Source organism: Sapajus apella, unplaced genomic scaffold, assembly GCF_009761245.1.
Source record: "Sapajus apella isolate SASKATOON/1434 unplaced genomic scaffold, GSC_monkey_1.0 scaffold12, whole genome shotgun sequence".
Classification (NCBI taxonomy): domain Eukaryota; kingdom Metazoa; phylum Chordata; class Mammalia; order Primates; family Cebidae; genus Sapajus; species Sapajus apella.
Window position 1 is genome coordinate 4,362,073 of NW_022436952.1, and position 27,734 is coordinate 4,389,806.

At 56.2% G+C, this 27,734-nt stretch overlaps 2 protein-coding genes across 10 annotated transcripts; both read right to left on the bottom strand.

The window, feature by feature from the left end:
- Positions 1-2,794, bottom strand: TCAP (titin-cap). Its single transcript, XM_032279225.1, has 2 exons — positions 1,086-2,794; positions 1-837 (listed from the first exon to the last, which is right to left on the bottom strand). The coding sequence occupies exons 1-2, from the start codon at positions 1,193-1,195 to the stop codon at positions 444-446; spliced, it is 504 nt and encodes a 167-aa protein (XP_032135116.1). The 5' UTR covers positions 1,196-2,794; the 3' UTR covers positions 1-443.
- On the bottom strand, positions 2,379-27,734 carry STARD3 (StAR related lipid transfer domain containing 3). Of its 9 annotated transcripts, none has more exons than XM_032279215.1 (15): positions 27,564-27,734; positions 12,668-12,937; positions 9,378-9,455; positions 8,935-9,012; positions 8,762-8,815; positions 8,261-8,378; positions 7,653-7,751; positions 7,372-7,427; positions 6,948-7,040; positions 6,265-6,327; positions 6,015-6,110; positions 5,633-5,712; positions 5,437-5,541; positions 4,189-4,282; positions 2,379-3,729 (listed from the first exon to the last, which is right to left on the bottom strand). In XM_032279215.1, exons 2-15 carry the CDS (start codon positions 12,884-12,886, stop codon positions 3,625-3,627), a joined length of 1,338 nt encoding a protein of 445 aa, XP_032135106.1. In that variant the 5' UTR covers positions 12,887-12,937; positions 27,564-27,734; the 3' UTR covers positions 2,379-3,624. The 9 variants fall into 9 exon arrangements, with proteins under 9 accessions (XP_032135106.1, XP_032135104.1, XP_032135100.1 ...); XM_032279213.1 differs by lacking the exon at positions 4,189-4,282 and adding an exon at positions 14,577-14,664 and having other exon boundaries at positions 27,564-27,683; XM_032279209.1 differs by lacking the exon at positions 4,189-4,282 and adding an exon at positions 18,689-18,763 and having other exon boundaries at positions 27,564-27,683.

Here is a 27,734-nt window from a genome sequence, read left to right on the forward strand (position 1 = left end):
TTTGGCACATGATTGAGCGTTTATTGCAGCACTAACTAAGGTGCTGGGGGCCCCACCATCCTTGCCTCTGCCCTCTTCACCTCCCCCTCCCTCCCAGCCTCTTCTGCCTAGTGTGTTCCAGATTCCCGGCATTTTTCCTGGATCAGGGCCACTCCTCCCAGGCACCTCTTGCCCTCACCAGTACCTTTTGTCCCTTCTCCTGGGGCTGAGGGTCCTCAGCTGTGCTGGCCCCCAGCTCTCCACCCTTAGTGCCCGCCATCTCTGCCACTCTCCCTTTGGGAACTCAGGAGGCTCAGGCATCCTGGCCTCTGGCTCCCTCCTCCCCTAGCCCCCAACTCTGGGCAAACTACAAAGCAGCCATGGCCAGCAGTTCCCTTCCACAGTCCTAGCCAGGAAGGGCCCAGCCCAGGGTGGGCACAGCGGAGCCCAAGTCACAGTCCCTCTCAGCCTCTCTGTGCTTCCTGGGACATGGACCGGGACAGGGAGCGACGAAGGGGACCAGGCTTGCTGACGGGCACCACAGGAGGCAGCTGCTTGGTGATCTCAGCCACCTCCTGGCGGTCCACACACTGGCCACCCAGAGCTGTCTCCAGCGCGAGCAGCTCCTGCAGCTGGATGGGGGTGTCCGCACGCTCCTCCTTGGTGGCGCCCATCTTGGCAGGGGTGAAGATGGGCAGCGGCAGAACCCGCTGGTAGGGCAGTTGGTACTCCTGCAGCCCACGGCCAAGGATGCCCATCCGCATCACCAGCCAGGGTGAGTGCTGCACCAGCGCCTGGCACTGCCCTTGCTGGTGGTAGGTCTCATGTCTCTGGGTGTCCTCCTCATGCAGGGAGCAGCTGGGAAGAGGGGAGGGGCAGTGAGCTCCTGGGAGCTGTTGCTCTCCGGGCACAAGCTGGGTGGGAAGTGCCCTGGGGCTGCTGGGACCTGGGCGCAGGAGGGGTGGTTCCCCTTCGCTCTCCCCATGGAGCGTTCTTCCTGCTCCCACCCCCAGAAATTTCTCCAGGGCTTCCTGCTCTGGCCTCACATGGCTTAGAGAGGGTGCTCTGGGGGAGCAGAGGCAGGGCTCTATCGGACCCACACTCACCCCTCCTCGGGCCGTGTGGACAGTATCAGATCCTTCCATTCGGCCCAGAAGGCCTCCCGGCGCTCACAGTTCTCCTCGGACACCTGGCAGCTCAGCTCTGAGGTAGCCATGATCACTCCTCACTCCCTCTCCCCTCCCAGGCCCTTTAAATAGCCCCCTCCTCCCCCTTCTCCAGGGGCTATTTTCAGCCCCTCTGGCGTCAGATGCTATAAGCAGAGCCAAGACTCACTGATGGGGGGGACACCAGACCTAGGGCAGGGGTTGGGGTACTGGATGCTGGCTGCCCCCCGGTCAGAGGTCTGCAGCCTGGGGTCATTGCGGCAAGGCCTCCAGGTGCCCGACATTCCTCAGACATCTCAGGCCAGCCACACGCCCAACCTCGTGCACCCCTGGCACTTGCCCTCTGCCCCACCCACTCCCCTTTGCAGGGAGGACAGCAGCTTGTCTGTAAACAGAGCAGGACCAGCAGGAACTGATGCCCCCTCTGGGCTCTGTACCAGGGCTGCCAGGTCCTGCCCCGGCTGTGCTCTCCTCTGCCTGGGCTCAAGGGCACATCCCCAGACTGTGGCCCTCGACCAGAAGGGACAGTGCAACCACGTCCTCAGGCGTCTGCACCAATGGCCTGGACCCAGTCACCCTCCCCACACCAGCAGGGGTGAAGGAAGTCAATCCCCTATCTGGGACCCTGGGGCGTGAGCCTTGGCCAGGCGTTTGCCTTCCCCATGGCTGGTGGTCAGAGAAGTGGTCTCTTAAGTCAGGCCGGTGGGGGTGAAGGGGGGTCCCAGTTCTACCCCAATACTGTGTTGGGTGAAATGGAAATCCTGGGGCTCTGATGGGTGACAGCCAGGCCTGACTCAAGCCCTAGATCAGCCATACATAGGCTGTGTGACAATGGGTCAGTCCCTGCCCCTCGCCCCTCTCTGGGCCCCTTTCCCCACTTCTGGCCACTATAAGAGGACCAGAAGAGCTCTGGAGGCTGCCAGCTCCAATGTGCCACCTGGGAGGGGTCTGACTCTCCTTCATGGGGAACAGGGGGACAGATGGCTGTGGAGACAGCCCAGCACCCAGGGGTAGCAACTCATGGTGCAAGAAGCTGGCACGCAGGTGGTGGGCATGGGGGGATGAGTAGTGAGGACCCTGCCGAGCAGACAAAGCATACGGCAAAGGGAAAAGTGGTGACGGGGGCCGAGTTCAGGACCCCGTGGGGACAGCAGAGTACCCAGGAGAAAGTCAGGCCCATGGGCACCCCCCTGGGTGCAGAATTGCAGACTACTGATTACTGAGCACTGTGCTCGGTTCTTCTTATCTTTTAATCTCGTAACAACCCTGTGACATCAGTCCCATTTTCATAAAACAGGAAGCAGAAGTTAGAGGTAGATTCGCCCAGGGTCACACACCTAGGCAGGACTGAGACAGGATCCACCGGGCTCCGAAGAAGCTGGCTCCGCTGGAAGCCTGCAGCAGGCAGGCCAGCCAGAAGGGAGGAGGGCAGGCAGTGGCCTGGCTCCAGCCTGCGATCCAGCTCCAGGCTGCCCCTGGTGTGAGTGCGGTGCAGGGAAAGGGGATGGGTGAGTGGAGTCTGGGAGGTCTAGGGCTCCAGGTGGCCAGGATCCCAGAGGTGCCTCAGAGACCCTGAAGCTCAAGCCCCACCTCCACACCAGCCAGAGAGTCAAGGCTTGCTGTGGGCACTGCCAGGTGCCTGTACCCCCACCTCCAATCCTGGGCTAGAGACTTTGGGGCTGAGGCCTGGCAGGGGGTGGGGCATATTTTTCTGACCAGTCATCGGCTCAGTTGAATAGATCAGGAAACGGGGGCACGTTGGGGGATGTTCCAAGAACTGGCTCCCCTGGCTCCGCCCTCCTGTCAGCCCCTGAGAGGCTCCGAGGGCTCTCCCTCTTCATCTAAGCTGCTGCCTGCCTTCATCTTCCCTCAAGAGGCAAGGCAGCAGGAGGGGTTGGGTTTTGTTTTTTTTTTTTTAGTTCATATTTTTAATTGGCTTAAATTACAAAGGTTCCCCAGGAGGCCCTGGGAGGACGGAGACAGCCTGAGAGAGGCAGAGATTCACTGCTAGCAGCCCACCCCCACCTGCCACCCACTCCCCTACAAGGGTCCCAGACTCTTTCAATAATCCTAAAAAACCGATGACAGTGCAGGCAGATGAAGAGCTCCTTCATCTTCAGACAGGTTACAGGCTGCCCTGCCCTGCCCAGGGCCCTGGCCCTCCCCAGCCAAGTCAGGCGCCCAGCCCAGACCCTGCCCCTGGCAAGGCAGGGGACAGCAATCTGCTCTTCCAGGAGGCAGGACGCCATGTAAACATCAGCAGGCCAGACACAGCTTCCTCCAGCCAGCGGAGCCTTCGAGTCCAGTGCTCCACCCCACAGCCTGCTCAGACAGTCGACTCCAGGCACTGCGTGGCTCGGTGGAGGGTGGCAGCTTGGGGCCAGGTCCTGTGTGGGCAGCTGAAGCCCAACTGGCCCCCTTTCTGGCTCTGGAAGTGGTGGCGACAGGACCCTGGCCCACAGGGTGGGTGGGGGCATGGTCACACCCGGGCCCCCAGCTCACTGATGCGCTGCCGCAGGTGAAAGGCAAATTCAAACATGGTGGCCGCGAGGCTCTGGTGGATGAGGTACCGGGGCAGGCGGCCCTGGGGGAAGGCAGGCAGAAGTCACCTGATGGTCTGGCCTCAGCAGGGTCCCCTGTTGCAGCTGGCACCAGCAGGGGGGCTCTGGGCCAGAATGCAGGTGAAGTTCTGGAATCCAGCCTGGGCTGCCCTGCCCTTTCCCTCTCGCCCCTGGTGGGAAGAACATGCTGTGCCTGGCTCTTGGCACCAGCCACACAAACAGACCCGTGTGGGGCTGGGCTGGCCACCAGCCACCCCTCCTCAGGGCCTCGGGACTCAGAGGTAAGAAGGGGGCACATGCCCTACAGCAACTCAGGGCTAAAAGACCATCTGGGCCCTGACCCACATTTTCAAGTAAGAAAGGAGGCTGAGACAGGGGAGGCCCAGGCATGGCAGAGAACCCCCAAGGTCACACAGCAACCAGGACAGCAGCAGCGTCCCCTCCACTCCACGAACCCACATGGCAGCCCCCCAGCACCCTACCTTGAGATCTGTATTAAGAATCCAGATGAAGGTGCAGACACAGGGGTTGCTGGGCGACTTGAGCACAATAAAGCCCCCGGGGCCATTCTCTCCCCTATGGAGAGAGGCGTCATTAGGGGGACTCTGGAACTGAGCAAGGCCATGACAGCCCCCGTGCCCCCACCACTCACACTCCATTCTTGGCCCAGCTGGGACTGGGCTGGAAGCAGAAAGGCAGAGCTACCCTGTCAACAAGGCTTAGCACAGGTGTCCCCCCGGCTGCAGAATCAGCCCCCCACCCCACCCACTGTGTGATGCTTGAATCCTCCTACAACAGCTTGTTGGTGCCTGCACAGCCCCAGGGGCAGGAAGCTCACCGCCTTCCCAGCCCTCATCCACTCTGTCCAGAGATTCTAGGTCAGCCCTGCTATGGCAGAGTAGGCTGGGCTGCACTTCTTACCCCTTCCCCTTCAGGAGGGGACGCCTGCTCAGGAGGCTAAGCCTGGGAGGCACAGTTCACATCCCATCACCATTTCATTCTCCCTCAGTGCCACTGAGCATGCCTAAGCCCACGCCAAAGATAAGGAAGTTGGCACCCAGAGAGGAAGTGAGCTTGCCCCACTCCCAGCAAGTTTGTGCAGTGCTCAAAGCAGAGCCCAGCGTCCTATTCAAAGAACAGTGCTCTCTGCTGGAAGGAGGGGATGGGGAAGAGTGGGGTGTATGGGGAGGGCCATCCACAGCACCACCAACTAAGACGAGACAGCAGGGAAGATTCCAGAAGTCCAGGCACAGGTACGGAAGACCATAAGCCCTCTATCTCTGGGGGACTCCTGAGCCACTCCAGAGAAAGGTGAGGGAGTGAGGACAGGGTGAATAGGAGGAGAGCGGACCCAAGTCTCCTTAGGCAGGAAAATGAAACCCAGAACATAGCACCTCTGGCTCAGGTCAATCAGCCCAGAGTGACCACACGGCTCTCTGGCCCCTTCCCTGCATGGGTCCCCATCCATGGTCTACCCCAGCCAGCCACCCCTGTACATCCCCTCCAGCCTTGGTGGCTTGGTTCCAGCTGTCCGCCACCCCCCCACCTCCATAGATAGAGCAGCAAGATTAGCAGGATTAGTGGCCGGGAGGGGCAAAGCCCAGTGGGGCAGGCAACAGGAACGCAGCCTCAGCAGGAGAGGCGCCCAGCCGTACATGCCGTACCCTGCGCTGCTCAATGCTCCCAGGGGAGGGGCTGGCAGGGGTGACCCCAGGCAAGGCGAGGCTCACCTGACATATTTGTGCGTTGGGGGCTTGGCACCGTGTGTGGTGGCGATGCCTGATGACAAGTATCGGTCCCTGCGCCGCTCAATGCGCCGAACATTCACAAAGTCCCTGGGGAAGGGAGGGTTAGATCGGAGGACACGGACCCAAGGCCAAAGTGCAGAAGGCCTGGCTGAGCGGAGGGGGCCTGGCAGGGACTCACCTTGGGGAGACCACGCCGCCTGCGGCCCCTGCAGACACGTCGTAGGAGATGAGGGTGTTGTCTTCCACTCTCTGCAGGATCTGAAGGTCGTCAACGGGGATGTGTGGAACAGGCTGCCCCAGGAAAACCCCAGGGATGGGAACCCCCCAGGACAGCTTCCTCTGGACGGACCCCTTCACTAAGAGCTATCGTCATCTGCAGGCCCTGGGCAGCACCGGATGAGCACTCCTCCTGCCCTCCTCCCAACCCTCTCGAGCAGGCACTGTTACCATCACACCCATTGTACAGATGGGGCAGCTGAGGCGCAGAGTGCTTCAGTGATCTCACCAGGGTGTGACTGTTCCCCGACCCATGCCCTAAGAGGCAGCCAGGCGGGGCTCACCTGGCAGGCGGTCACTGTCTTGTTCCACAGCACCATCTTCTCAGGCTGCAGGATCACCTCCTGGTACACAAGCTCCGCAGGGCAGGGCAGGAAGGTCTGGGGTAGAGCAGCAGAGGGCTGGGTGGTGCCAGATGGGCTCGGGCAGACCAACCCTTCCTTCTTGGGGGGCACCCACCAAAGGGCTCCTTGGTCCCTTCCTGAAGCCACCAGTGCTGTCTGGGGCTCCAGGCCACCCAATCCCCTCACTCACCTTCAGGATGAACGTCTTGCCGTGAAAGGGTACTTCAATGGTGTACACGGTATCCCCATATTCCTGTGGCAGGGAGGAGAGTGGAGGCAGGGGATGGGCTGGTGGCACAGAAATGGGTGACAGGCAGGGCAGGTTTTTAACAGCTCAGGATGGAAACCTCCGGGAGTTTGGGGACATCTGAGCAGCCATTACAAAACAGCAGCTCCTGACAAACCCAAGGCACTGGCGGGAGAGAGGCTTTTGATGCTGAGTTAAAAGATGGGAACACAGCTGCAGGCCAATGGGGCTGCCACAGGAACCGGCCAGAGAGAGGGACTGGGGCCTGTTTCCCTGTTTTCTAAGCTCTCTACGATCTTTGTAGATAATGTTGTTTTGATCATGAAACAAAACACCGGGTGCAGGCAGAAGCCTGGCGTCCCCTTCAAAGCCTGAAGCTGAGGGGCAGGGCAGCAGGGACGTAAAGACAAGGTGTGGGGAGGGGGGCCGAGGGGAAGGTGGTGGTGGGGGGCGGGGAACATCCAATCCAGCCCCACCTCCTGCCAACCTGAGAGCCCAGCTCCCTCTCTTGGGGCAGGAATATGGCTCCAACCCATGTAATCCTTGGGTTTCTTCCTTAGGCCTCAGAAAAGGGAGTAGAAACACCTAATGCGCATGGCAGAATCAGATGGGAGAGGGCTTCTTACATTATTCTTCTCAAACTTCCAGTTCTCTTCCTGGGCCAAGATCTGGTCCACCACTGCTGCGGCCTCCCTCCCCTGGCGGACATACTCCCGCTCCTGGACGGAAGCAGGAAGCAGGGAGGGGTCAGCCTGGGGCCCACGGCCCACCGTGTTCGTGTTCATGGCCTGTTCTCTCTCTAGACAAGCCACATGGGGGGTCTGGGCTGGTCTCCCTGGGCCCTGCAGGCTTGTGGCTGCTTGTCCTGTGGGCCCAGGCATGAGGCAGACCCAGGGGGCTGGACTGGGGGTGGGGCAGACACCCAGATGGATGGGCAGTAACCAAGGTTCAGCCTCTTCTGGGAAACCCCCTGCCCCGGGCTGAGCCCCACACCGCCCTCTTCCAGGTGCCCATTCCAAAGGCAGAAGTCGGGAGTGGGCAGACAAATACCTGAGCAGAGAAACTTTTCTTCCCAGCAACTTCCTCATCTGATTCATTGTCAGACCCTGCAGAAAACAGGCACAGATAACAATGGCGGGGGTGGGGAGCGTGGGGAGGCAGTGGGGTTCAGGAATGTGAGTGCAAGGATGTGGGGGATAAAAGTGTGTGGGAGAGGGTTGCTGGCTTTCCCCAGGGAGCCTGATGGAAGGAATAGAAAGAACACACCCAGCCTACCCCTTTCCCCACAAGGCCCCTCCCTGAAAGCAGTTCCCCCACACATCAGCCCTCACCTGCAAAAGATTCTGGGGGTGAATAGAACTGGCCCTCAGAGAGAGCGCCGGAGAACAGCAGGGGTCCACGGGCAACAGCAGCCTGGGCAGCAAGATACCCTGGAGGAGCAGACATGGGCCGCCATGGCCCAGACCCAGGACAGTTACACCCTAGCAGCCTGGGGCACCCCCACCCCAGGTTCCCACTCCGGCTACTGGAGGCTGCTTAGAGGTGGGCAAGATGCCTCAAGACCTCTCACCAGGTATGGCTCACACCTGTAATCCCAGCACTTTGGGAGGCTGAAGCAGGAGGATGACCTGAGGTCAGGAGTTCGAGACCAGCCTGGCCAACATGGTGAAACCGCATCTCTACTAAAAATGCAAAAAAATTAGCCGGACGGGGTGGCAGGTGCCTGTAATCCCAGCTACTCGGGAGGCTGAGGCAGGAGAAGCTGTTGAGCCTGAGAGGCGGAGGTTGCACTGAGCTGAGAAGGTACCATTGCACTCCAACCTGGGCAGCTGAGTGAGACTCCATCTCAAAAAAAAAACAAAACCAAAAGACTGACTCTCATTCACCTCTCTTGGGGCTGCAGTAAACCTCACTGCACCCGCTACCCCTGAGCACTCACATCGATCCTCTTCGGCCTCCTGGGGTAGGACTTTGAAGTCAAGGAACCAGGTCTCCAACCAGGCGAGGACAAAGGAGACGATGGGGAGCAAGTAGCCAAATGCCCCTTTGCTGAGCAGCTGTGGAGGGAGGGGGCCGAGTTCCATGGCAGGGGTCACCCCAACCCAGAGCCCCCTCCTGCAGCCACCAACTCTAGCCAACCAAACTGGCATACACCCCATTCCTAGTAGCAGCTTCTTGGGAGCCCTCTCAAGTCTGTAGCAGGATAAACCAGGGTTAGGCTGGAGAAAGAACTTTCTGAATCTTGGGGCTTCAGGGGGCTGAGTCAGGGAAGCAGGTGAAGAATGATTCCTTAGAGATACCAAAGGACAGGATTCAGGATTCCCTCTCCCCCATCCCAGACAACAGGGACAGACACTCCAAATCAGAGAAATGTTCCTCTCCAGAAGCACACCACTCAGGTCAGATGCCCACCAGACCAGCCAGACCCTGAGCCACTGACCTCAGAGAGGATGACTTTGACAATGAGGAATGCACTGGACACCAGCGTCGTGACCTGCCCAGGGAAGGGATGGAGGGAGGGGGAAGCAGAGGCTGGGAAGTGAGTCCTCCTCCATCCCATCCCTTCCACCAGCCCTGCTAGGGCCCAGGGCTGCCAGGAACATGGCATCTTACCGCAATCACCCACCAGTGCCGGAGCCGCAGCACAGCATAGCCCAGGAGCAGTCCGGAGAAGCGAAAGAAGGCCAGGACCTGGTAGAGGACGGGAGCCGGGTGTCACAGGAAGCCAATGTCCCCCACCCTGCTGCAGGCTGATCTCCCCTCTGGTCCTGCCCCCATGTTCCCTCTCCATGGGCGTGCATGCCTCAGGGGACAATGACTGACTCAACGTTTCTCTGGGAAAATTTGGATGTAACCTTGGACTGGGGTCTTATCTTCCCTCCCCCACTTGTGGCTCTCTGAAGGTGGGGCTTTGTGGAGGGACAGTTTTAAAGACTGATGGCTCCCTAAGGATGGGGGCCGAGTCTCTGATCAGACTGGATATCCATGCAAAGAGGAGAACCCCGCAGAAGTCATTTCCCTGCTCAGGGTCCCCAGGATCTCCCAAGGCCACTCACGAAGATGTCAAAGAAGGAGGTTTTAAAGTTGTACTGGATGATCTCCTGCTCCAGGTTCTTGCGGATGCCCGTGTTGGTCTGTGTGAGGGAGACAGGAAGAGCTCTGTAGGTAGACGCAAGGGCCTGGGGCTGCCCAGGAGGTAGGGGAGGGGGAACCTGGAGGGGAGGCTGTTGGTGCTAAGCAACCACCCAAGGGGGCCCCCAAGCATCAAGGGAGCTCAGCCCAGACCAGAGACCACAGCACCAATACCATTCCTCTAAGGATGCAGGCCACCCCGAAGGGCAGGGCTGGGTTCCAACACCCTGCCTAGGAAGGGGCAGCTTGGAGGCTTCAGGGCTGTGCAGGGAGGCAGTGGGCCCCACACAGGGCCAGCAGAAGGGCACCAGGAGCCCACCTCTGATTCCATCTCCCTCCCGGCACTGTGGTGCTCCATCTTCCCAGCCAATAATCCATCTGGGCTGATGGGGGCTGAGGGTGGGCAGTGGTGTCAGACGGAGCCTCAGGTGGCAAATCAATTGATTAGGTTTATGCTTAATGGGCAAAATCCATCATGCTGCTGGAGAGGCTGAAGTGGGGAGGGAGCGATGTGTCCTTGCCCCTGTCCCTACCCCAGCCCAGCCCACATTTTTACCAGGACCCCTGAGGCCTTGGCCAGGACTCCAGTGTCCAGAGGTCTGGTGGACTGGATGGACACCAAGCCAGACTGTGGCCTGACTCTTCGGAAAGACTGGGGGTGATGGACCTAGACTTCTTCAGGTGGGGCACCAGCCACCCTGGAGAAGGGAGGACACAAGGGACTCGGAGTGATGGAGCCCAGGAACCCTGGGGAAGAAAACCCCTCACAACCGCCTAGACTGGGGCTTCTGCTCTCCGGCAGGGCAGCCAAATCTGAGGGGCTTGTTAAAGATACAGATGCTCCCCCACTGAGCACACAGCCCCACCACATGCCTCTACCTCAGGCCCACCCCAGCCCCACTGAAATCCGATGCCACCTCTCCTCTGGCTGCTGGTGAGGCCCCAGGCCTGCCACCTACCCACCCCACCCCATCCGACCCATGCCACCCAGCCCTCCTCTTACTCCTCAGACCCCGCCCTGGGCTCTGCAGCCCCTTCCACCCTCAGTCGCTGGGCTTCAGAGCACTGTCCTCCTCCCTCCTCTCTCCAGCCTGGGCACCCACTGGTGCTGACCAGATCAGGACGTGGGAGAGCCAGGTTTCAGCCCCTGCTTTGCTATACTTTGGCTGCAGGTCCCCGGCTCAGCACAACCCTACTGAGGTCCTTGTAACTACCGGGCAACACAGACTCAGTCTGTCAGCGAACTAAAAATATATATGCTCCCAAATACAAAAATAAAACTACAAGACTGAAAATCAATACAATTTTAATTAAATGTCTGCCAAGGGAAACATCATGCTGACTTTACTAATTGTTCAATCCTGTATTCTGAAATTTTTCATGACATTTGAAAACAATTGGTAAATTAGATCTTCTCACTTTGCAAGAATTCCTAGGTACCCGTGAGGACTGCAGAGCAGCTGCAGCCTGCAGCCGACACAGCCAAACAACTTCAAAGGCACAATTACAGAGGCCAGGCTCGGTGGCTCACACCTCTAACCTCAGTACTGTGAGAGGATGAGATGGGAGGATCACTTGAGCCCAGGAGTTTGAGACCAGCCTGCACAACATAGTGAGACTCCATCCCTACCAAAAAAAAAAAAAAAAAAAAATAGCCAAACATATGGTGCACCCGTGGTCCCAGTTACTGGGGAGGCTGAGGCGGGAGGAACCCTTGAACCTAGGAGGTAGAGGCTACAGTGAACCATGATCATACCACTGTACTCCAGCATGGCCGACAGAGTGAGACCCTGTCTCAAAACAAAACAAAACAAAACAAAAGTAAAATTATCAAAATATTTTCGGCTCTACTTGGGTAAGGAAATATGTACTCAATGAAGGGTACAGGTAAGTTTTACTGTCTACTTTGACGTTGGATGGGACCTTGAAAAGGAAGTCTGCCTAAGACCTCAGAAGCTCTGCAGAAGGCCCTGAGCCTGCTGGGTCACAGCTTTTTCGGGGTGAGATGGCCCCTGGGGCCATCCATGGCCATGGCTCCAGCTCCCTGAAGGTGCCAGCTCATCTCCGGGGCACAGTGGACAGTCACCCTCAGAGCCCCATCTCTCCCTCCAGCTCAACATGCCCAGAATCAGACTTATTCTCTTTGCCCCGAGCGGGCACCTTCTCCGAGCTCATCACTTCTATCAACAAGAGATCGTTTTCCTGTCACATAAGCTTGAGACCTGGAGGAAGGGCCCTTGCCATCTAGAACTCTGATGGGGAGCCCATGCTGCTGAAGGAAAAGCAGGGGAGGACTTGAGAGGTTCAGTCCCTTGCTGAGGTCACCAGGTCAATGCAGAGTGGAAAAGAACCGAGGAGCTGGAACAGAACTGAGCCTGGGGTGCCCTGCTTCCAAGACTCCTGCCTCTGTGGGCTTGGCCCTGCCCAGAGACCAGATGAAGCCACTGCCCACGACTGTGTTTCCGAGGGTGGGCCAAGCACTGCGTGGGGTAGGGGAGGGGCAGCATCTCATTAGAGCCACTGGGAGTTTTTCCTGTTTTGCTCCCCACTGTGCCCTCTGCTTTTATTTACTTATTTATTTGAGTCAGGGTCTCACTCTGTCACCCAGGCTGGAATGCAGTGGTGCAATCATGGCTCACTGCAGCCTCAGACTTCTGGGCTCAAGTGATCCTCCCCCACCTCAGACTCCTGAACAGCTGGGAAAACAGGTGTGTGCCATCACACCTGGCTAGCCTCTGTTTTTAGCACAGAGACTCAAAAAATGTTTGCTGAATGAATGAATGAATAAATAAATGAATGAATGATTGAAGAAACGAATGAACGAACCAACTGGAGCCAGAGGGCAGTGGCAGGCAAAAAGAAGACAAACAGCTCCGCCAGAGCTGGGTCTTCCCCTCCTCCTCTCTCAGGAGCTTCCACTAGGCGGCAGTATGGAGCAGAGGCCAAGAGCATGAACTCTGGAGCCAGAGGGTGGGTTCAAGGCCTCAGCCTTCACACAAGTGCATGCGGAGGGACCTTGGCCAAATGATGCAGCCCCTCCGAGCCCCGTTTTCTTCATCCAGAAGATGAGAACCACTGTTGTTATCCTCCTAGTCTTCATTTTACCCAGCTAACCAACCCCAGAGGAGAGGCAAACCTCCCACGTGGCAGATGGACAAACTGAGGCCCGGGTGGCCCGCAACACAGCCTGTGCCCCCACCTCGCCCCCACTCACATTCAGCTCGATGATCCAGAGCAGGGAGATGAAGAGCAGATCGAAGGTGACGAAGAGACAGAAGGTGCGGCGGACATCGGAGATGGCCCTTCGCTTCTCGGGTGGCAGAAGGAAGTGCGAGGAGAGGCTCTGGCTGTGGGACAGCGAGGAGCCCAGGGAGGCCAAGGCGGGCAGGCTGCGCTCCAAGTCTCCACCCAGCTCCCCAGGCAGCTTGCTCATCCTGGTGGGCCCTCACCTCAGGGCAGGGAGGGCGGGGCCTCAGCAGTGGGGCTGGGGGCAAGGCAGAGGCAGAGTCCTGTCAATCTCCTCCTGTCCCTCCCCCCACAGCCCCCAGGGCCACCAGTGGCTCCCAAACACATCTGTCCACACACTGGGTCCCAAGCCCACAGCCCAGGGCACTGTTGCCCAAACCTCCTCTACCGGCCTGGCTCCCGGGCTGCAGGGGTGAGCATTCGGCTATCTGTCCTTCCTGGTGCTCCCTGCCCCAAGCCCAGCAGCCACACCCTGGAGGGCTCTGGGGTCCCTCAGCTGGGCACCTACCCCCTCTTGGATGCCTGGGGCCAGAGCCTGCTCCTGCCAGGCCCAGCCCTGAGCTCCAGACTCTGGTCCTGTCAACAGCCTCTGGGCCTGCCACCACCCCCAGGAGAAGAGGGCCCAAGCTCTGTTCTTTGTTTTCCAAGCACAAAGCCACATTCCCTCCCAGCAGCCAGCCTTCCCCTCCCACCCCCTAATCCATGGCAACTGGGAGGGCCTTCCTAGAGCAGTGTCTGTGTGCTTGGAGCTATGGAGAGCAGGCATCTTGGTCCCTCTCAGCGCCACCACCCCCTGCTCTGCCCTGCCCTGCCCAGGCCCAACCACCACCATCTCTGCCTGGCCCACTGGAATCTGCTTCTCACAGGTGGGCCTCCAGGCTGCCTTTCACCCTCCTGCTCATCACACAACAGCCAGCCTAGAGAACGCACTCCAATGCATTCCCAGGGTTCCCACCCTTCTCAGGCTAACAGTCTCCTCACCAGGCCCTCTCAGTCCAGGCCTGCAGAGTGGCCCCTGCCCAGCCCTTCTTCCGGTCTTGCTGCCACCACCACTCTGGCCTTCTTTTACATCCCTCAATACAGCTGCCCTGTCCTGCCTTGGGGCCTTGGATCTGGTGCTCCCCATGCCTGGAATGTTCTCCCACAGGCCTTTCAGGGGGCAGCTCAAAAGTCCTCTCCTCAGACAGCCTCCCACCCCCCTCCCCAAATCACAGTAGAACATGATAGGAAGCTGCCCTCCTTTCCTCAGTGAGCCAGGACACTGTCTGAAATGATCTTTATTGTTTTATTTCACTGTTTACCCTTCTGTCACTAGACCGTCAATTCCACAGCCTCAGGGGCTTTATCTGACATGGTCACTGCATCTCCTTGGTGCCCAGCACAATGCCTGGCACATCACAGGTGCTTTGTAATTGACTGCTGAACGAATGAATGCTCCGTGAGTCTCCTGGCCCTCAGCTCCATGCTACACAGCAGACAGTAACAGGCCAAATCCTAAAGACAGCAGGAAGCAGCTGCTCTCGACGCCAGCCCAGTGCTCTGCTGACCAGTGCCTACACATTCACGGCCACGCTCATGTCCATGACCTTGTTCATGTCCACTCAGGGCAGGGACGGTTTCTCTTCCTTTACAGATACAACCAAGGCTCAGAGAGGTGAATGGACTTACCCAATCCCTTAACGCCCTGTGCCACCATGGGGCTCTCAGGAACCCTAAAGACAAAAGGAACGCTGGCACTCCCTCCCTGCCATGCAGCCCCCAGGCCTAGGGTCTCTGCCCCATCCATTTGCTGGGCTCTAAGAGGCCCCATCCCTTGGGTAAGAAGGAAAGGTCCCATTGAAAGTCAGAGGAGCTGAAGCTGGGAGGCAAAAACTCACCAGCTTGGTGGGGCCTGAGCTTCTGGGACTTGACCAAGCGGCTCCCTCAGTCTTCCCACACCCCAGTACCAGGGAGTAGATTTGGGGGCTAGAAGGGGGGCCCTAATGTTTGTCCCTGATCTTGGGAAGGCAAGGTCTAACCACTCTCCCGTCCTGATGTACCCCACCACACTTTTGCTATGTGGGCTACCTTCCTGGGCCCCTCAGTCTACCACGTCCAAAACAAGCCCAGGCCAGTTGGTGGCTGGCAGGAGGTTCTGAGCAAGCCAGCTCGTCCATCCCCCCGCCCCTGTGCAAGCCCCTCTAATAGGAGCCGACTGTTCACAGCAGAGACTGGGGGCAGGGGCGGTGGAGGCCCTGAGCCGAGGCTGCTCCCGACACCACACTCTGAGCCCCATGACAAGTTCATCTCCACAGTGCTGCGGAGAAGCCAGGCTCAGCTCTGGAAGGAGGTGGTGGGGAGGGGATGTTGACAGGCCGCTGGCAATGGGACCCCAACATCCATCAGCCAGATCTGCGCCAGACGGCACGCTCAGCACATCCCTCACGGTGACGGGCCCAGCTCCAGGGCAGGTGACATTTCCGTCGCCGACGGACCTTTTGTTTGCAACCAGACCTGTCTCCCTTCCTCACTCTCTCCATCTCTCTCTCCTGTTCTTTCGTGTCTGTTTCACAAAGTAACTTTCCTTTCCATCTGTGTGGGGTTTTGTTTGGTTGGTTTTTTAAAGACAGAGTCTTGCTCTGTCAACCAGGCTGCAGTGCAGTGGCATGATCATGGCTCACTGCAGCCTTCAACTCCTGAGCTCAAGCGATGCTCCCGCCTCAGCCTCCCAAGTAGCTGAGACCACAGGCACATACCACCACACTCGGTTAATTCATATTATTTTGGAGACGGGGATCTCACTATGTTATCCATGCTGGTCTCAAACTCCTGGGCTCAAGGATCCTCCCGTTTTGGCTTCCCACACTGCTAGGATTACAGGCGTGAACCACGGCGCCTGGCCTGTATTTCCTTGCAAGTATTGTTTTACCCCCTTCCTTGTTCATGTCTGTCATTTTGGGTTTGTTTGTTTGAAATGATGGAAACTGATCATCTCACAATTCAGGAGGCTGGAAGTCTGAGAAAGGTGTTGGGAGGGCCATGCTCCCTCTGACCCCTTCCTTGCCTCTTCCTGGCTCCTGGCGGTATGCAAGCAATCTGACATGACGGCTTGCAGCTACACACACCGACCCGTTTTCATTGTCACGTGGTGCTCTTCCAATGTGTCCGTCTTCACACGGTCATCTCCTTACACAGACACGAGTCATGCTGGGCCCACTCCAGCATGCCCTCACCCTGACTGATCACATCTGCGATGACCCCATTTCCAAATAAGGTCACATTCTGAGGTACAGGCGGTTAGGGCTTCAATATCTTTTTTAGGGGATCACAATTCAACCCCTAACAGTAAGAGATGGGGTGTTCTTGAAGTCCTGGGCTCAAGCAATCCTCCCTCCTTGGTCTCCCAAAGTAGTGGGATTATACGTGTGAGCAGTAACTTATGGCTTTAGTGTCTGCTTTACCCTTCTCATATTTCTTTTGTACAATGGATATACTTCCTTTGTATATATATATATATTTTTTTTTTGAGATGATGTCTCTCACCCTGTCACCCAGGCTAGAGTGTAGTGGCATGATCCCGGCTCACTGCAACCTCTGCCTCCGAGGTTCAAGCCATCCTCCTGCCTCGCATCCCAACTAGCTGGAATTACAGCCACATGCCACCATGCACGGCTAACTTTGTATTTTTAGCAGAGACGGGGTTTTGCCATGTTAGTCAGGCTGGTCTCTATCTCCCAACCTCAGGTGATCGGCCCGCCTTGGCCTCCCAGAGTGCTAGGATTACAGGCTTGAGCCACCGCGCCCGGCGTATCTTTTCTTTCTTACATGGACAGGAGCTTACCACAGACGTTCTCTTGCTTGTTATTTGCTTACTAAACACTATATCCTGGTAAGCACTCCATATCCGTTTTACATTGTCTTCCTCGTTCTTTGATAGAGCTGCTTGGTACTCCATTTTATAGGCAAACCATAGTTTATTCAGCCTTCCGTGAATGAGTGCTTAGATTCGTAATTCCAGAAATGCTGCAATGAATAACCTTGAGCATATACGTATATATTCATGTTGTTGGAAATATATCTTCAAGACAGATTCCTAGAAGTGGTATTGCTGGGTCAAATTGCATATGTGGTTTGTGAGGTATTGCCAAGTTCCCTTTGCAGTTTGCACTCCCACCAGCAATGTACAAGAATGCCTGTTTCCCCACAGCCCACAGAACATATCGTCATCCATGTCTGTCTCGATTTTTCCCCATCTGGGTCCTCCTCTCAATCTATCGCCCGTTTATAAGTCTTTCTCTCCGCTCCATCCGTCTCTCCCCCTTTCTCCACGTTCTCTATCTGCCTCTCCCCTCCCTCCCTCCCTCCCTCCTTCGTCCTTGCCTCACTTCCAGGTTCTGTCACTCGCCTACTCCAGTCTACTTCCGTGTCTGTCTGTCCTTCCCTCCGACTTTCTCCCTCCCTGGGGACAGGACTTGGGTGGCAGCAGCTTGGGTGTGAGACGCACTTGGAGTGGCAACCACACTGACACTCACATGCCCAGACGTCCCCGTCGAAGCGAGAGACGCAGATGGGGCTAGAGCAGAGGTGTTGCGGGAGCCTGAGAGAGTCGAAGATGCCAGGGAGTGCAGGAGCCAAGCATGGGGGCTCAGAGGCAGGGGTGGGGGTAGCTGGCCAAGAGTCAAAGAAAGGGTGTTCTATATCACTCTCCCACCGAAAGCAGCCCAGAGTCCAAATGACAGCCTATAAGTAGACAGAGCACTGGTCCGGAGTTAGGGGACCTGTCCCCCAGTCTCCAGGCAGCCACTAATTCCGAGTAACGCTGGACAAGTCCTTCTCACCACGCCTCTGTTTATCTGGGGAAAAAGTCAGTGGTTTCTTCAATCCCCTCCCTCTGCCTTTTTTAAAAGAGAGGATCTCACTCTGTCACCCAGGCTGGAGGCAGAGGTGTGAACTTTAGCTTTGACCTCCTGGGCTCAAGTGATCCTCCTGCCTCAGCCTCCCAAGTAACTGGGACCACAGGCACATGCCATTATGCTCAGCTAATTTTTAAATTTTTTTGTAGAGACAAGGTCTATGTTGCCCAGGCTGGTCTTGAACTCCTGGGCTCAAGAGATCCTCCTACCTCAGCCTTCCAAAGTACTGGGATTACAGGCGTGAGCCACCACCCCGGCTACAAACCACATCCTTTTCTCTTTTTTTTTTTTTTTGAGACGGAGTTTTGCTCTTGTTACCCAGGCTGGAGTGCAATGGCATGATCTCGGCTCACCGCAACCTCCGCCTCCCGGGTTCAGGCAATTCTCCTGCCTCAGCCTCCTGAGTCGCTGGGATTACAGGCATGTACCACCATGCCCAGCTGATTTTTTGTATTTTTAGTAGAGACGGGGTTTCACCATGTTGACCAGGATGGTCTCGATCTCTTGACCTCGTGATCCACCCGCCTCGGCCTCCCACAGTGCTGGGATGCTGGGATTACAGGCTTGAGCCACCGCGCCCGGCCCCTAAACCACATCCTTTTCAACGCAAGATAAACTTTTAAAATAATAATACTTTACTTGGAACCTCAACATATAAAACAGATAAAAACGAGACTGCTATGGGTAAAGGCGGCTACGGAGTCCCACCTGTCAGCCTTTCCTCAAACTCCAGCATCTCCCTGAGCGAGGCCTCCTTGGCTGCAGTTTGAAAATGGGGCTTGCTCAGATGACTCTGAAAGGCCTCTGAACTCCATCAGACCACCTGCCAGTCTAAGTGATGAAAACCCGCCTTGGCCTGGGACTGCGGTCCCCAAAGCGCTCATCTCTGGCTGACTATAGGCTGCCAGGCCCTGGGGGCAAAACAGCTAGCGCCAGCCCCCACCTACCCTCCTGATGAGGGGAGACAGGAATGGGTGCTGTGGAGATGGCCCAGCTGCCACCCTGCCCCTGGGAACAGCACTCCCCTGCCGAAAGAGCCCACTGGTTGCTGTCACCGGCCCCTCCCAAGCACCTTCAGAAGTGTCAGGGAACAGCACCTGTGGCGTGAAACAGTCGCCTGGGATGGCTGCAGACTCAACAGTAGACTGTCAGTGGAAGCTGAACTGCTAAGACTTGGGAAGGGAGGGAGACTGGGAGGGAGGGGGAAAGTGGAGGTTTTACCAACCTAGGGTGGAGGCGGAAGGGGGTGGGGAGGGGTAGGAAAGTCAGGTGTTAGGGCACAGCGAATTATCCCTGAGACAAAGGGAAGAGGTGGGCACAGGCCCCCAGACCCCTTCCCAGGCCTTCCCTTCCTCTCCCCAGGATACAAGGGTACCAGCCCCACTCGTATAGGGTTCTGGGTGGTGTGCTGGACTCAGGGAAAACAGGAGGTGGCTGGTATGTGGAAAAAGGAATGAACTCTGAGGTCACGGTTTAAATCTCAGACTGCCCCCTTCCTAGCTGTGTGATCCAGGGCAAGGCATAACCCTCTGAGACTCAGTTTCCTCAGTTACATTAAAACAGGCAACAAGAGGCTGGGTATGGTAGCTCAGGCCTGTAATCCCAGCACTTTGGGAGGCCAAAGAGGAAGGAGTGCTTGAGCCCAGGAGGTCAAGACCAGTCTGGGCAACACGGCAAAGCCCTGTCTCTACAAAAAATATAAAAATCCGCCAGGCGTGGTGGTGTGTACTTGTAGTCCCAGCTACTCAGGAGCCTGAGGATGGAGGATCACTTGAGGTCAGGAGTTCATGGCCAGCCTGGCCAACATGGTGAAAACCCATCTCTATTAAACATACAAAAAAATTAGCCAGGTGTGGTGGCGCATGCCCGTAATCCCAGCTACTTGGGAGGCTGAGGCAGGAGAATCACTTGAATCTGGAAAGCGGAGGTTGCAGTCAGCCAAGATGGCACCATTGTACTCCAGCCCGGGTGACACAGTAAGATTCTGTCTCAAAAAAAAAAAAAAAAGACCTTTTAAGTAAGAGGGAAACTGCAAGCGGGGGAGGTTAAATACACTATAGTGACACGTAATAAAAATCGCCCTAAAAGGCCTGTGTTCAAATCTGCACTCTACAATTCACCTGCTGTGTGGTTCAGGGCAAGCTCCCTAACCCTCTAGCCTGGTTCCTTCATCTATAGAAAGGCCAGATTATTCCAGCTCCAGGCAAAGGTGAATTCCCAGGTTGGGGTAGGGCAGGAAGTGGAGGGCTGCTCTCTACTCCTTTCTCTGGTGACCAGACTCTCTGCAATTCCAAGCTCCCACTCAGGCAGCAGCAATGGCTGCCCCCTCACACATACAGAAGAGGAGGGCAGCAGGGTGGCTAAGCCGCCTCCCACTCGCCCACCCCCAGTTACAAATCTCAGGCTGCAGAGCCACAGACGGGGGTCCTTGCTAGCCCTTGGTCGTACCCCAGGCCAGAAGCGCCAGCCACCTTTCTTAAGGGAAGCAGCTCCAAAGCCTGGCTGACTGCAGCTCTCAGTAGCTGCTTCCTAGCCAAGGCAAGTCTGCAATTTTTTTTTTTTTTTTTTTTGAGACAGGGTCTTGCTCTGTCACCCATGCTGGAGTGCGGTGGTGTAATTACAGCTCATTGCAGCCTCAAATGCTCCCTGGCTCGAGTGAGCTTCCCGCCTCAACCTCCTGAGTAGCTGGGACTACAGGCAGATGCCACCATGCCCAACTAATTTTTCTTTTCTTTTCTTTCTTTTTATTTTTTTTGGTAGAGACAGGGTCTCACTATGTCGCCCAGGCTGGTCTTGAACTCCTGGACTCAAGCAATCCTCCCACTTCGGCCTCCCAAAGTGCCGGAATTACACCACACTTAGGCTTTTATGTCTAGCCTACGTCTGTGATTTGAACAAAGCCACCTACTCTCTGTGCAAGCCTCCACTGCCGCATCTGTAGACTGAGGATACCTGTCTTGACCCTGGGCTGTCTGGGGCACCAAAGGAGACAATGGTGACAGTGACGTGCCTAGCACAGTGCCTGGCACCACAAAGTAAGTGGTTATTGTCTAACCACATAGACATTAACTACTTTCACTGCTTCGAGTCTGCTCGCCCTTTCCTGCCTCCTAGCCTCCCAGGGAGGGCTGGGTCAAACTTTGCAAGTTTCAGCTTATTTCACAGAGCTGTGCCCTGGGACTCAGGGGGAAGGGGAACAAGTCTCATCCATATCCAAAGATGACTCACATCTCTGGGCAGAGTGGGTTCTCCAAATACCCCAGAGGCTACAGGGACAGTAGACACAGGTCCTCCAAACAACCCCCTCCCATATTCCACAGGAAATGCTGGCACCAGCACCCCCTGCCCATGTGGGGCCCCTAACTCAGTACAAATCAAGAAGGATCAGTGAAGCCAAGAGAACTGGACTCCAAGTCACGAGATGGGTCAAATCTCAGATTGCCACCTTGCTAGTCACTGAACCTCACCATGCCTCAGTCTCCCCTGTAAAATGGGGCTAGCAATATCATCTACTCCTTACAGGTTGATATGGATTAAATGACTTAATGCAATGGCCCAGAAGAGATTCTGATGCAGAGTGGTGGCTGCATGACGGTTGGCTGGGATTACTTTCCTGCTCTTCTCCAGAGGAAGAGAGTCTTGAGCTCTGACTGCCTGGTGAGATGGCTTCAGGCCAGAGCTCGGATTATTTTGATGCAAGCAGCCCTGTCAATGCCAGGTTAACACAGACTCCGCAGAGGGTAGAAGGCAGAGGCCCTGGGTGTGGAGGAGGTTGGCCTTGGTCCATGTCCTGCTGCTGGCTGGCCCAGAGGGAGCTGGTTAGGGGAACACAGGACAGCAGACCAGACAGGCTGCCTAGCATCCAGATGGGCCGGTGCAGAAGACACAGATCCAGCTGGCAGTGGCCCGCAGTGGCACCCACAGACAGCATCTCCTTAATGCTTCACACCCCTCCCAGAAGCTGCCGTGACGACTCATGGGAACAAGAGCTGCCCACAGTCCCCAGCCAGGAAGGGGCAGAGTGGAGCCGACCCCAGAGGCACATGAGCTTCCCCCATGCCAGGCTGGGACCTTCTACGTATGAATGTTGCTGCCTGCAAGAGCCCTTGCTGGCCAGGGGACAGGGTGACAAGAGGCCCTCTTTGGGCTCAGAAGTCATCTGGTCACACCTCCCTTCCACATCAGAACCATGAGCAATTCCTGCAGTCTCTTCCTGCAAAATCCAGCCAGTATCTGCCCAATGCTCACCCACCACCACGTCACCCTGTGTAGACCATCACCTTCAACTGCCACTCTTCCTTGCCCTCACCCCTTCAGCCTGCTCTCAACACAGCAGCCAGAGGGATCCTGTTAAAAGCCAGGCCACACCTCTCCAGCGCCCCAACCTCCAACGGCTTTCCCAGAATAAAGGCCAAAGTCCCCACCCTAGCCTACAAGCCCTCCTCTTCCCCTTTCCTCTTCCCTTCAAGCCCTCTACTCCAGCCACACTGGTCCCTCACTGCCCATGGACACATCAAGCGTGTTCCCTGTCCAGGGCCCTGGCACCTGCTGCTCTGACAGGTGCTCCTCCCCAGGTCTCTGCATGGCTTGCTCTCTCACACTGAGGTCTCTATGCAAATGTCCCTTTGGAGAGACCATTCCTGAGCCCCGATTTAGCCCCCACCCTGCATGCCTTATCCTGCTGCATTCTTCACAGCACTTGTTACCCCTGACATAGGACCCATTCACTGGTCTGTGTTTACTGCCCACCATCTCCCACTGGAATGCAAACTCCATGAGAGCAGGTACTTCCTGTGCTTCGCTCACTGCTACATGCCCAGTACCAGAACTGTACCAGGCTCATAGTGGATTTCCAGGAAATGCACTGAACTGCCATTTACACCCTTCCCCACAGCAGCACGTGCACAGGTGCACATGGACACTCACGCCCAGCCCGGAGAGCTGCCCCTCCCTGCCCAGGCTGCCTCTCCTGGAGCTGGACTCCAACCCCAGCCTGGAGAGCCACCCCTCCCTGCACAGAGCAGGGCACACGCACTGCAGGGTCTTCCCTGCCCAGAGCACAGGCATTCCCTCCATAAGAAAGCAAGGGGAACTGGTTTCCTTGGGGGCGTCAGACAGGCTGCCTGCTCCCCTCCCTGAGCCTGACTTGTAGGGATAAGACTCAAGGTGAGTTAACAATGAGTCGTTGATAACAGGGGAAGGTAAAGAAGGGAGGACTCTAGATCCCAGCACTCCTCTTTTGCTATGGGGGTCAACACTCGCCCTCTCTACTCTGCTGACCATTGGCTATTCCCAGGACACACCACGGCCCATGACCTCGGTCGCTTCCCTGTTTCCTCATTCTGGAATGACCTCCTTCCTTCGGGAGAACCCTGGCCCTTCAGAGACTAGTTCAAATGTCACCTGATGGACAGAGCTTCTCCTCACCCTCCAGGCTCTCCTAACCTTTCAGAACTCTGGGTCAGCACTTATCACAGCTAGATATCTCAAGGCCATCTGTTCTAAGCCCTTGAGGTCCAAGTCACAGCCACAGTGCCTGGCCACAGTACAGGTCTAGTAAGTTAGCCAGTCTGTGGATCCGTAACGTCCACCCTGGAACAGGGGAAAGGGTGCAGATTTGGAGTTGGGCATCAGTTGTGGAGTCAAAAATTTGGGAGTAGCCTCCCAAGTAGCTGAGCCTATAGGCGTGCACCACTGTGCCTGGCGAGGATGGCACATTCAGGGTTTACTGGTGCATGCCATCAGCCTCGGGACGCTTGACTTATTGGCCCTACTGCAGCCCTCCACAGAGGGTTTGGGAAATCCCCTGGAGAAGTGGCGGTGTAGGGAGAAGAGGACACAGCTACAATGACAAATAAGATCCTAGGCCAAAGCCTGGCTTGTTTCTCGTTTCCTTCTGGGGAAGTGGAAGAGGAAGAGTTAAGCCAAACAGAAACAAGACTCAGCACCACACACTCCTCCCCCTGCCCGGGGAGGCTCTGAGGGCACCGTGTATAGGAATACGCTAACACACTGAGATCCGCTCGCCTCCTTTCCCCCTTGTGCCAGGCCCTGTGAATCAGTGCAGGGATGCCCCCAGCTCTGTGATTTCATGACATGACCCACTCAGAGGCCAGTGAGTCAGTCCCCACCTGTCCCCTTCGTGCTGCTACGTACACCAAGTTCCCAAGGTTAGTCTGGAAAGGGCCAGTCATCTTCCAGAAGAGATCTCAGCCCTCTCATGAAAAGGCCCCCATAGGGTGAGGGACAGGAGAGGTGAGGCGGTGGGGGGCGGTTCAGCACAGGACCCTCCAAGCACCAGCTCTGCCTGGACAAGGCCAGGATTAGCCTCTCCTCAGCCAGGAAAAGGGACACTTACTTATCTTTCGTCCCACTGATATGGCAGCTGCCCCCTTGGAGGCTGGGACCCCAAGGCAGTTTCTGGGAGACATGCAGACCTGGAGTCAGGAGACAGTTCTTTAAATCCCTGCTGAGTGACCGTGACCTTACCTCCCCTGAATCTCAGCTTTCTCATTTGTAAAGTGGAGCCAACAGGCTCTACCACTCAGTGGAACAAGCACAAGCTGCCAGGTGTGCTGGGTTTTTGGTATCACCCGCACTGCTCTCCCTTAACAGGTCTAGCTGTGTGAGAGCTCAAAATAATGCAACACACAGGTCCCGAGGGCCTACAGCGTGCGGGACACAGTGCGAGGCCTAGGGGCCACAGGACCCTGTTCTGGTCCCTCAGGGATTCTGGGTCTGGTGAGGAAGACTGGCAGATAAATAATACCACGCTGTGATCAGCGCTTTCAGGGAGGAATGAACAAAGGACCGTGGGCTCGCAGAGAAGGGATCATCTGACCCAGGCTGGAATGAGTGAGGTCAAAAAAGCCACGGGGAGGAGGGGCCATCTGACCCTGGCCTTGAAGTCAGCACCTCTCAGGGCAGGCAAGGATGGTGGGCATTCCAGGCAGGCAAAAGAGCTCCAAAGAAGGCCCAGCCCAAAGGCATGCACAATGACCCTTCCCAGGGGGCCTGGCCCCAAACACCAGGTACTAGGCCTCCAGAGCATAGTTCCCCCCAGGCATGGTCCCTGCTGGCTCCCAAGTCAAGGGACACTTCCTCAAGGCCAACACAGGAAAGGAATCACCAACCTCAACAGAGGACACTGCCTCTGTCTTCCTCAGTTCCATCTCCCCTGTTCCCCTATGCCCCCACAACCTACTGGAGCTCTGTTCAGAGGACCCAGCTTTCTGATCTCTGAGCCCACTCCAGCCTCTGCCTCCCTCTGGTAAAATCCTCCCCTCGATTTATAGCCCCCATTAACTGTCAGCTTCTCAGAAGCCACCCCTGGCCTTTCTCTCCCTCGAATTCTCAGGAACTCTGTGTACATTTCTCCAGATTTAATGCTTGCCATGTAACAAGCACACATTTCCAGATTGGCTTTTCCGAGCAGACCAGGTCTGGGCCTTTTTCACTCTTGAATCTTCACTCGATAAATCCAGATCCTGCCCACAGTGTCCTCGACTCCAGCATGTTATTAATTGACAAAGAGCCAGGCTTGAGGTGGAGGCTGCAGTGAGCCGAGACTGCGCCACTGCACTCCAGCCTGGGCAACACAGCAAGACTCTGTCTCAAAAAAAAAAAAAAAAAAAAAAAGAACCAGGCTCTATCAAATGACAGTAAGCCACATCGACCATCCTCAGTTAATTTTAACTTATGAAATTAAAAATCATAACTGGTGCACTGTGTTGTCTTTATATAAATAGTAATAACTGTCTTTTTATTTTAGAAACAGGATCTCACTCTGTCCCCCGACACTGGAGTGCAGTAGCACAACCATACCTCATTGTAACTTCAAATTCCTGGGCTCAAGGGATCCTCCCACACATAGCACCATGCCCAGCTAGCTTTTTAAATTTTTTGTAGCAATGAGGTCTCACTATGTTGCCCAGGCTACTCGCAAACTCCTGGCCTCCAGCGATCCTCCTGCCTTGGCCTCCCAAAGTGCTGGGATTACTGAGCCACTGCACCTAGCCGACTCACTTTAACATACTGAGCATTCTTGTGCCTCGCACTGGTTTAAGACCTAAACATACAATATTTCATTCAATTCTCATAACTCTATGAAGTAGGGACATTTCTACCTCCATTTTACAAGTGAGGAAATTGAGACACTGATTTCATCAAGGTCACAAAACAGGTCAGAACCCAGGCAGTCTGATGCAGGAGTCTGTATTCTCAGCGACTATGCTATTATGGACAGGGTGCTAAGGACACAGAGGGGCAATAACCTTGGGGGTCAGGGGGAGGCAGTGCTACTTGCATTGAAAAACATGTAGAAGGTAGCCCAGCAGATAAGAGAAGGAGGAGGTTTCTAAGCAGGGGGGCTGGTGTGTGCAAAGTCATGAAGACATGAACGGCAAGTGTAGGCATGGTACATGCTGCAGGGCCATATTATTGGACCTTAGGGTGCACATAGGAGGCTGCTAGGGAAGAAGTCAGATCACAGAGAGCTGTGTAAATTGTGCTAGGGGTTCAGCTCATAGGCGATGGAAAGCCAGAAAACGGTTATCAGCAAGGAATCGACACCACCAGGCTTGTGATTCTAAAAAGATCACAAGAGTTACAGTTTGGAGACTGGGTTGCAAGCTGCCAGGGCTGGAGTGCTGGAAGTCGACAATACATCAACAGCGTGGTAACAGAAGAGATGGAGTGGACCCCGGTTTGAAGGATGGTCAGGAAGTTGGCTGTGCTAGGTCACTTTTAAGATGCGGGACTTGAAAGAGAAGAAGAGACAGTGTAAGGAAATTCTCAAATTTCCGCCTGGGTTGGGTTAGAGGAAGAATTAATCTGCACGGAAAAGACTAGCTCAAGTTTGGACCCAGTGAGCTCCATGTGAAGCAGAGCTGTCCCAATGACGGCTGAATGGGTAAACGTGGAGCTCCAGGGAAGGGTGGCGCTGAAGATGTGGATCTGGGTATTTAGTTGGTGTAAAGCTGACGCCGTGGGGGTAAATGAGACCACTGAGATTCAGTGTACAGAGCGAGGGGTTGGGCGACAGAGGAGAACGTGAAACGGGACTCTGACCGACTATCAGAGTGGTACGAAGAAAACCAGGAGACACTGACTGAGGAAGCCAAAATCGGGGGTTGGGGGAACGTGTCATTAAGAATGAGTGTCCATGGTAATATGCACCTCTAAGAACTCAAGACTTAAAGGGCCCTTTAGCCGGGCGCGGTGGCTCAAGCCTGTAATCCCAGCACTGTGGGAGGCCGAGGCGGGTGGATCACGAAGTCAAGAGATCGAGACCATCCTGGTCAACATGGTGAAACCCCGTCTCTACTAAAAATACAAAACATTAGCTGGGCATGGTGGCAACTGCCTGTAATCCCAGCTACTCGGGATGCTGAGGCAGGAGAATTGCTTGAACCCGGGAGGTGGAGGTTGCGGGGAGCCGAGGTCGCGCCACTGCACTCCGGCCTGACGCCTGGTGACAGTAAGACTCTGTCTCACAAAAATAAATAAATAAATAAAGGACCCTTTTGATATCAGTTAGGAAGTTATTCACGACCTTTTCCAAAGGAAGTTGGGGAGTCACGGGATGACAGAGACGCAGAGCTACCGGAATGCGTAGATGTTTTCCTCTAACCCCAGATCCCGACCCCTCCCCAAACCCGCCCGTACTCACAACACCCAGACACCGTTCCCTCGCCTCTCCCCTCAGTTAAGACGGAGACTTTGGAAGGCGATCCCGAACGCCCTCCCCGGGCCCCCCGGGTTAGGCCGGGTCGCCTAGGGTCAATGCTGGAGACCCCGACCCGTGTGGGGCGGACCAAGGCCAGGGAAAGGAAGGGGGCGGAACCCGGGACGCGGCGGGTGTGGGAAGGGTCGGACGGAACCCAGCACCGACAACGGGCGGGGAAGCGGGTTCCACCGGCGGGAGACGGCCCTCGCACGCCACCAGCTTCCAGCGAGCGCTCCAGGACCCACCTACTCCATGTCAGCCACCGCACCGGCTCTTCCCGCCCCAGCCGCAATTCGGCTCCGCGGCTTCGGTAGCGCCTCAGGGCGGAAGATGATCTTCCGGCGGCGCCACTTCCGCCGCTAAGTCCGCCCCCAGCGCTAACCCGGACTTGCGTCCGCCTGCGGCCCCGCCCCTTC

What these genes read in the sequence shown, in the direction of transcription:
- TCAP (XM_032279225.1), bottom strand. Translation starts at nt 1,195, where the DNA reads ATGGCTACCTCAGAGCTGAGCTGCCAGGTGTCCGAGGAGAACTGTGAG. An exon ending in TCCACACGGCCCGAGGAGGG is followed by an intron (nt 838 to 1,085) that starts GTGAGTGTGGGT and finishes CCCTCTTCCCAG; the next exon opens with CTGCTCCCTGCATGAGGAGG.
- STARD3 (XM_032279208.1), bottom strand. Translation starts at nt 12,886, where the DNA reads ATGAGCAAGCTGCCTGGGGAGCTGGGTGGAGACTTGGAGCGCAGCCTG. An exon ending in GGAGGCCGAAGAGGATCGAT is followed by an intron (nt 7,752 to 8,260) that starts GTGAGTGCTCAG and finishes CTGCTCCTCCAG; the next exon opens with GGTATCTTGCTGCCCAGGCT. An exon ending in ACCCCCAGAATCTTTTGCAG is followed by an intron (nt 7,428 to 7,652) that starts GTGAGGGCTGAT and finishes TGTTTTCTGCAG; the next exon opens with GGTCTGACAATGAATCAGAT.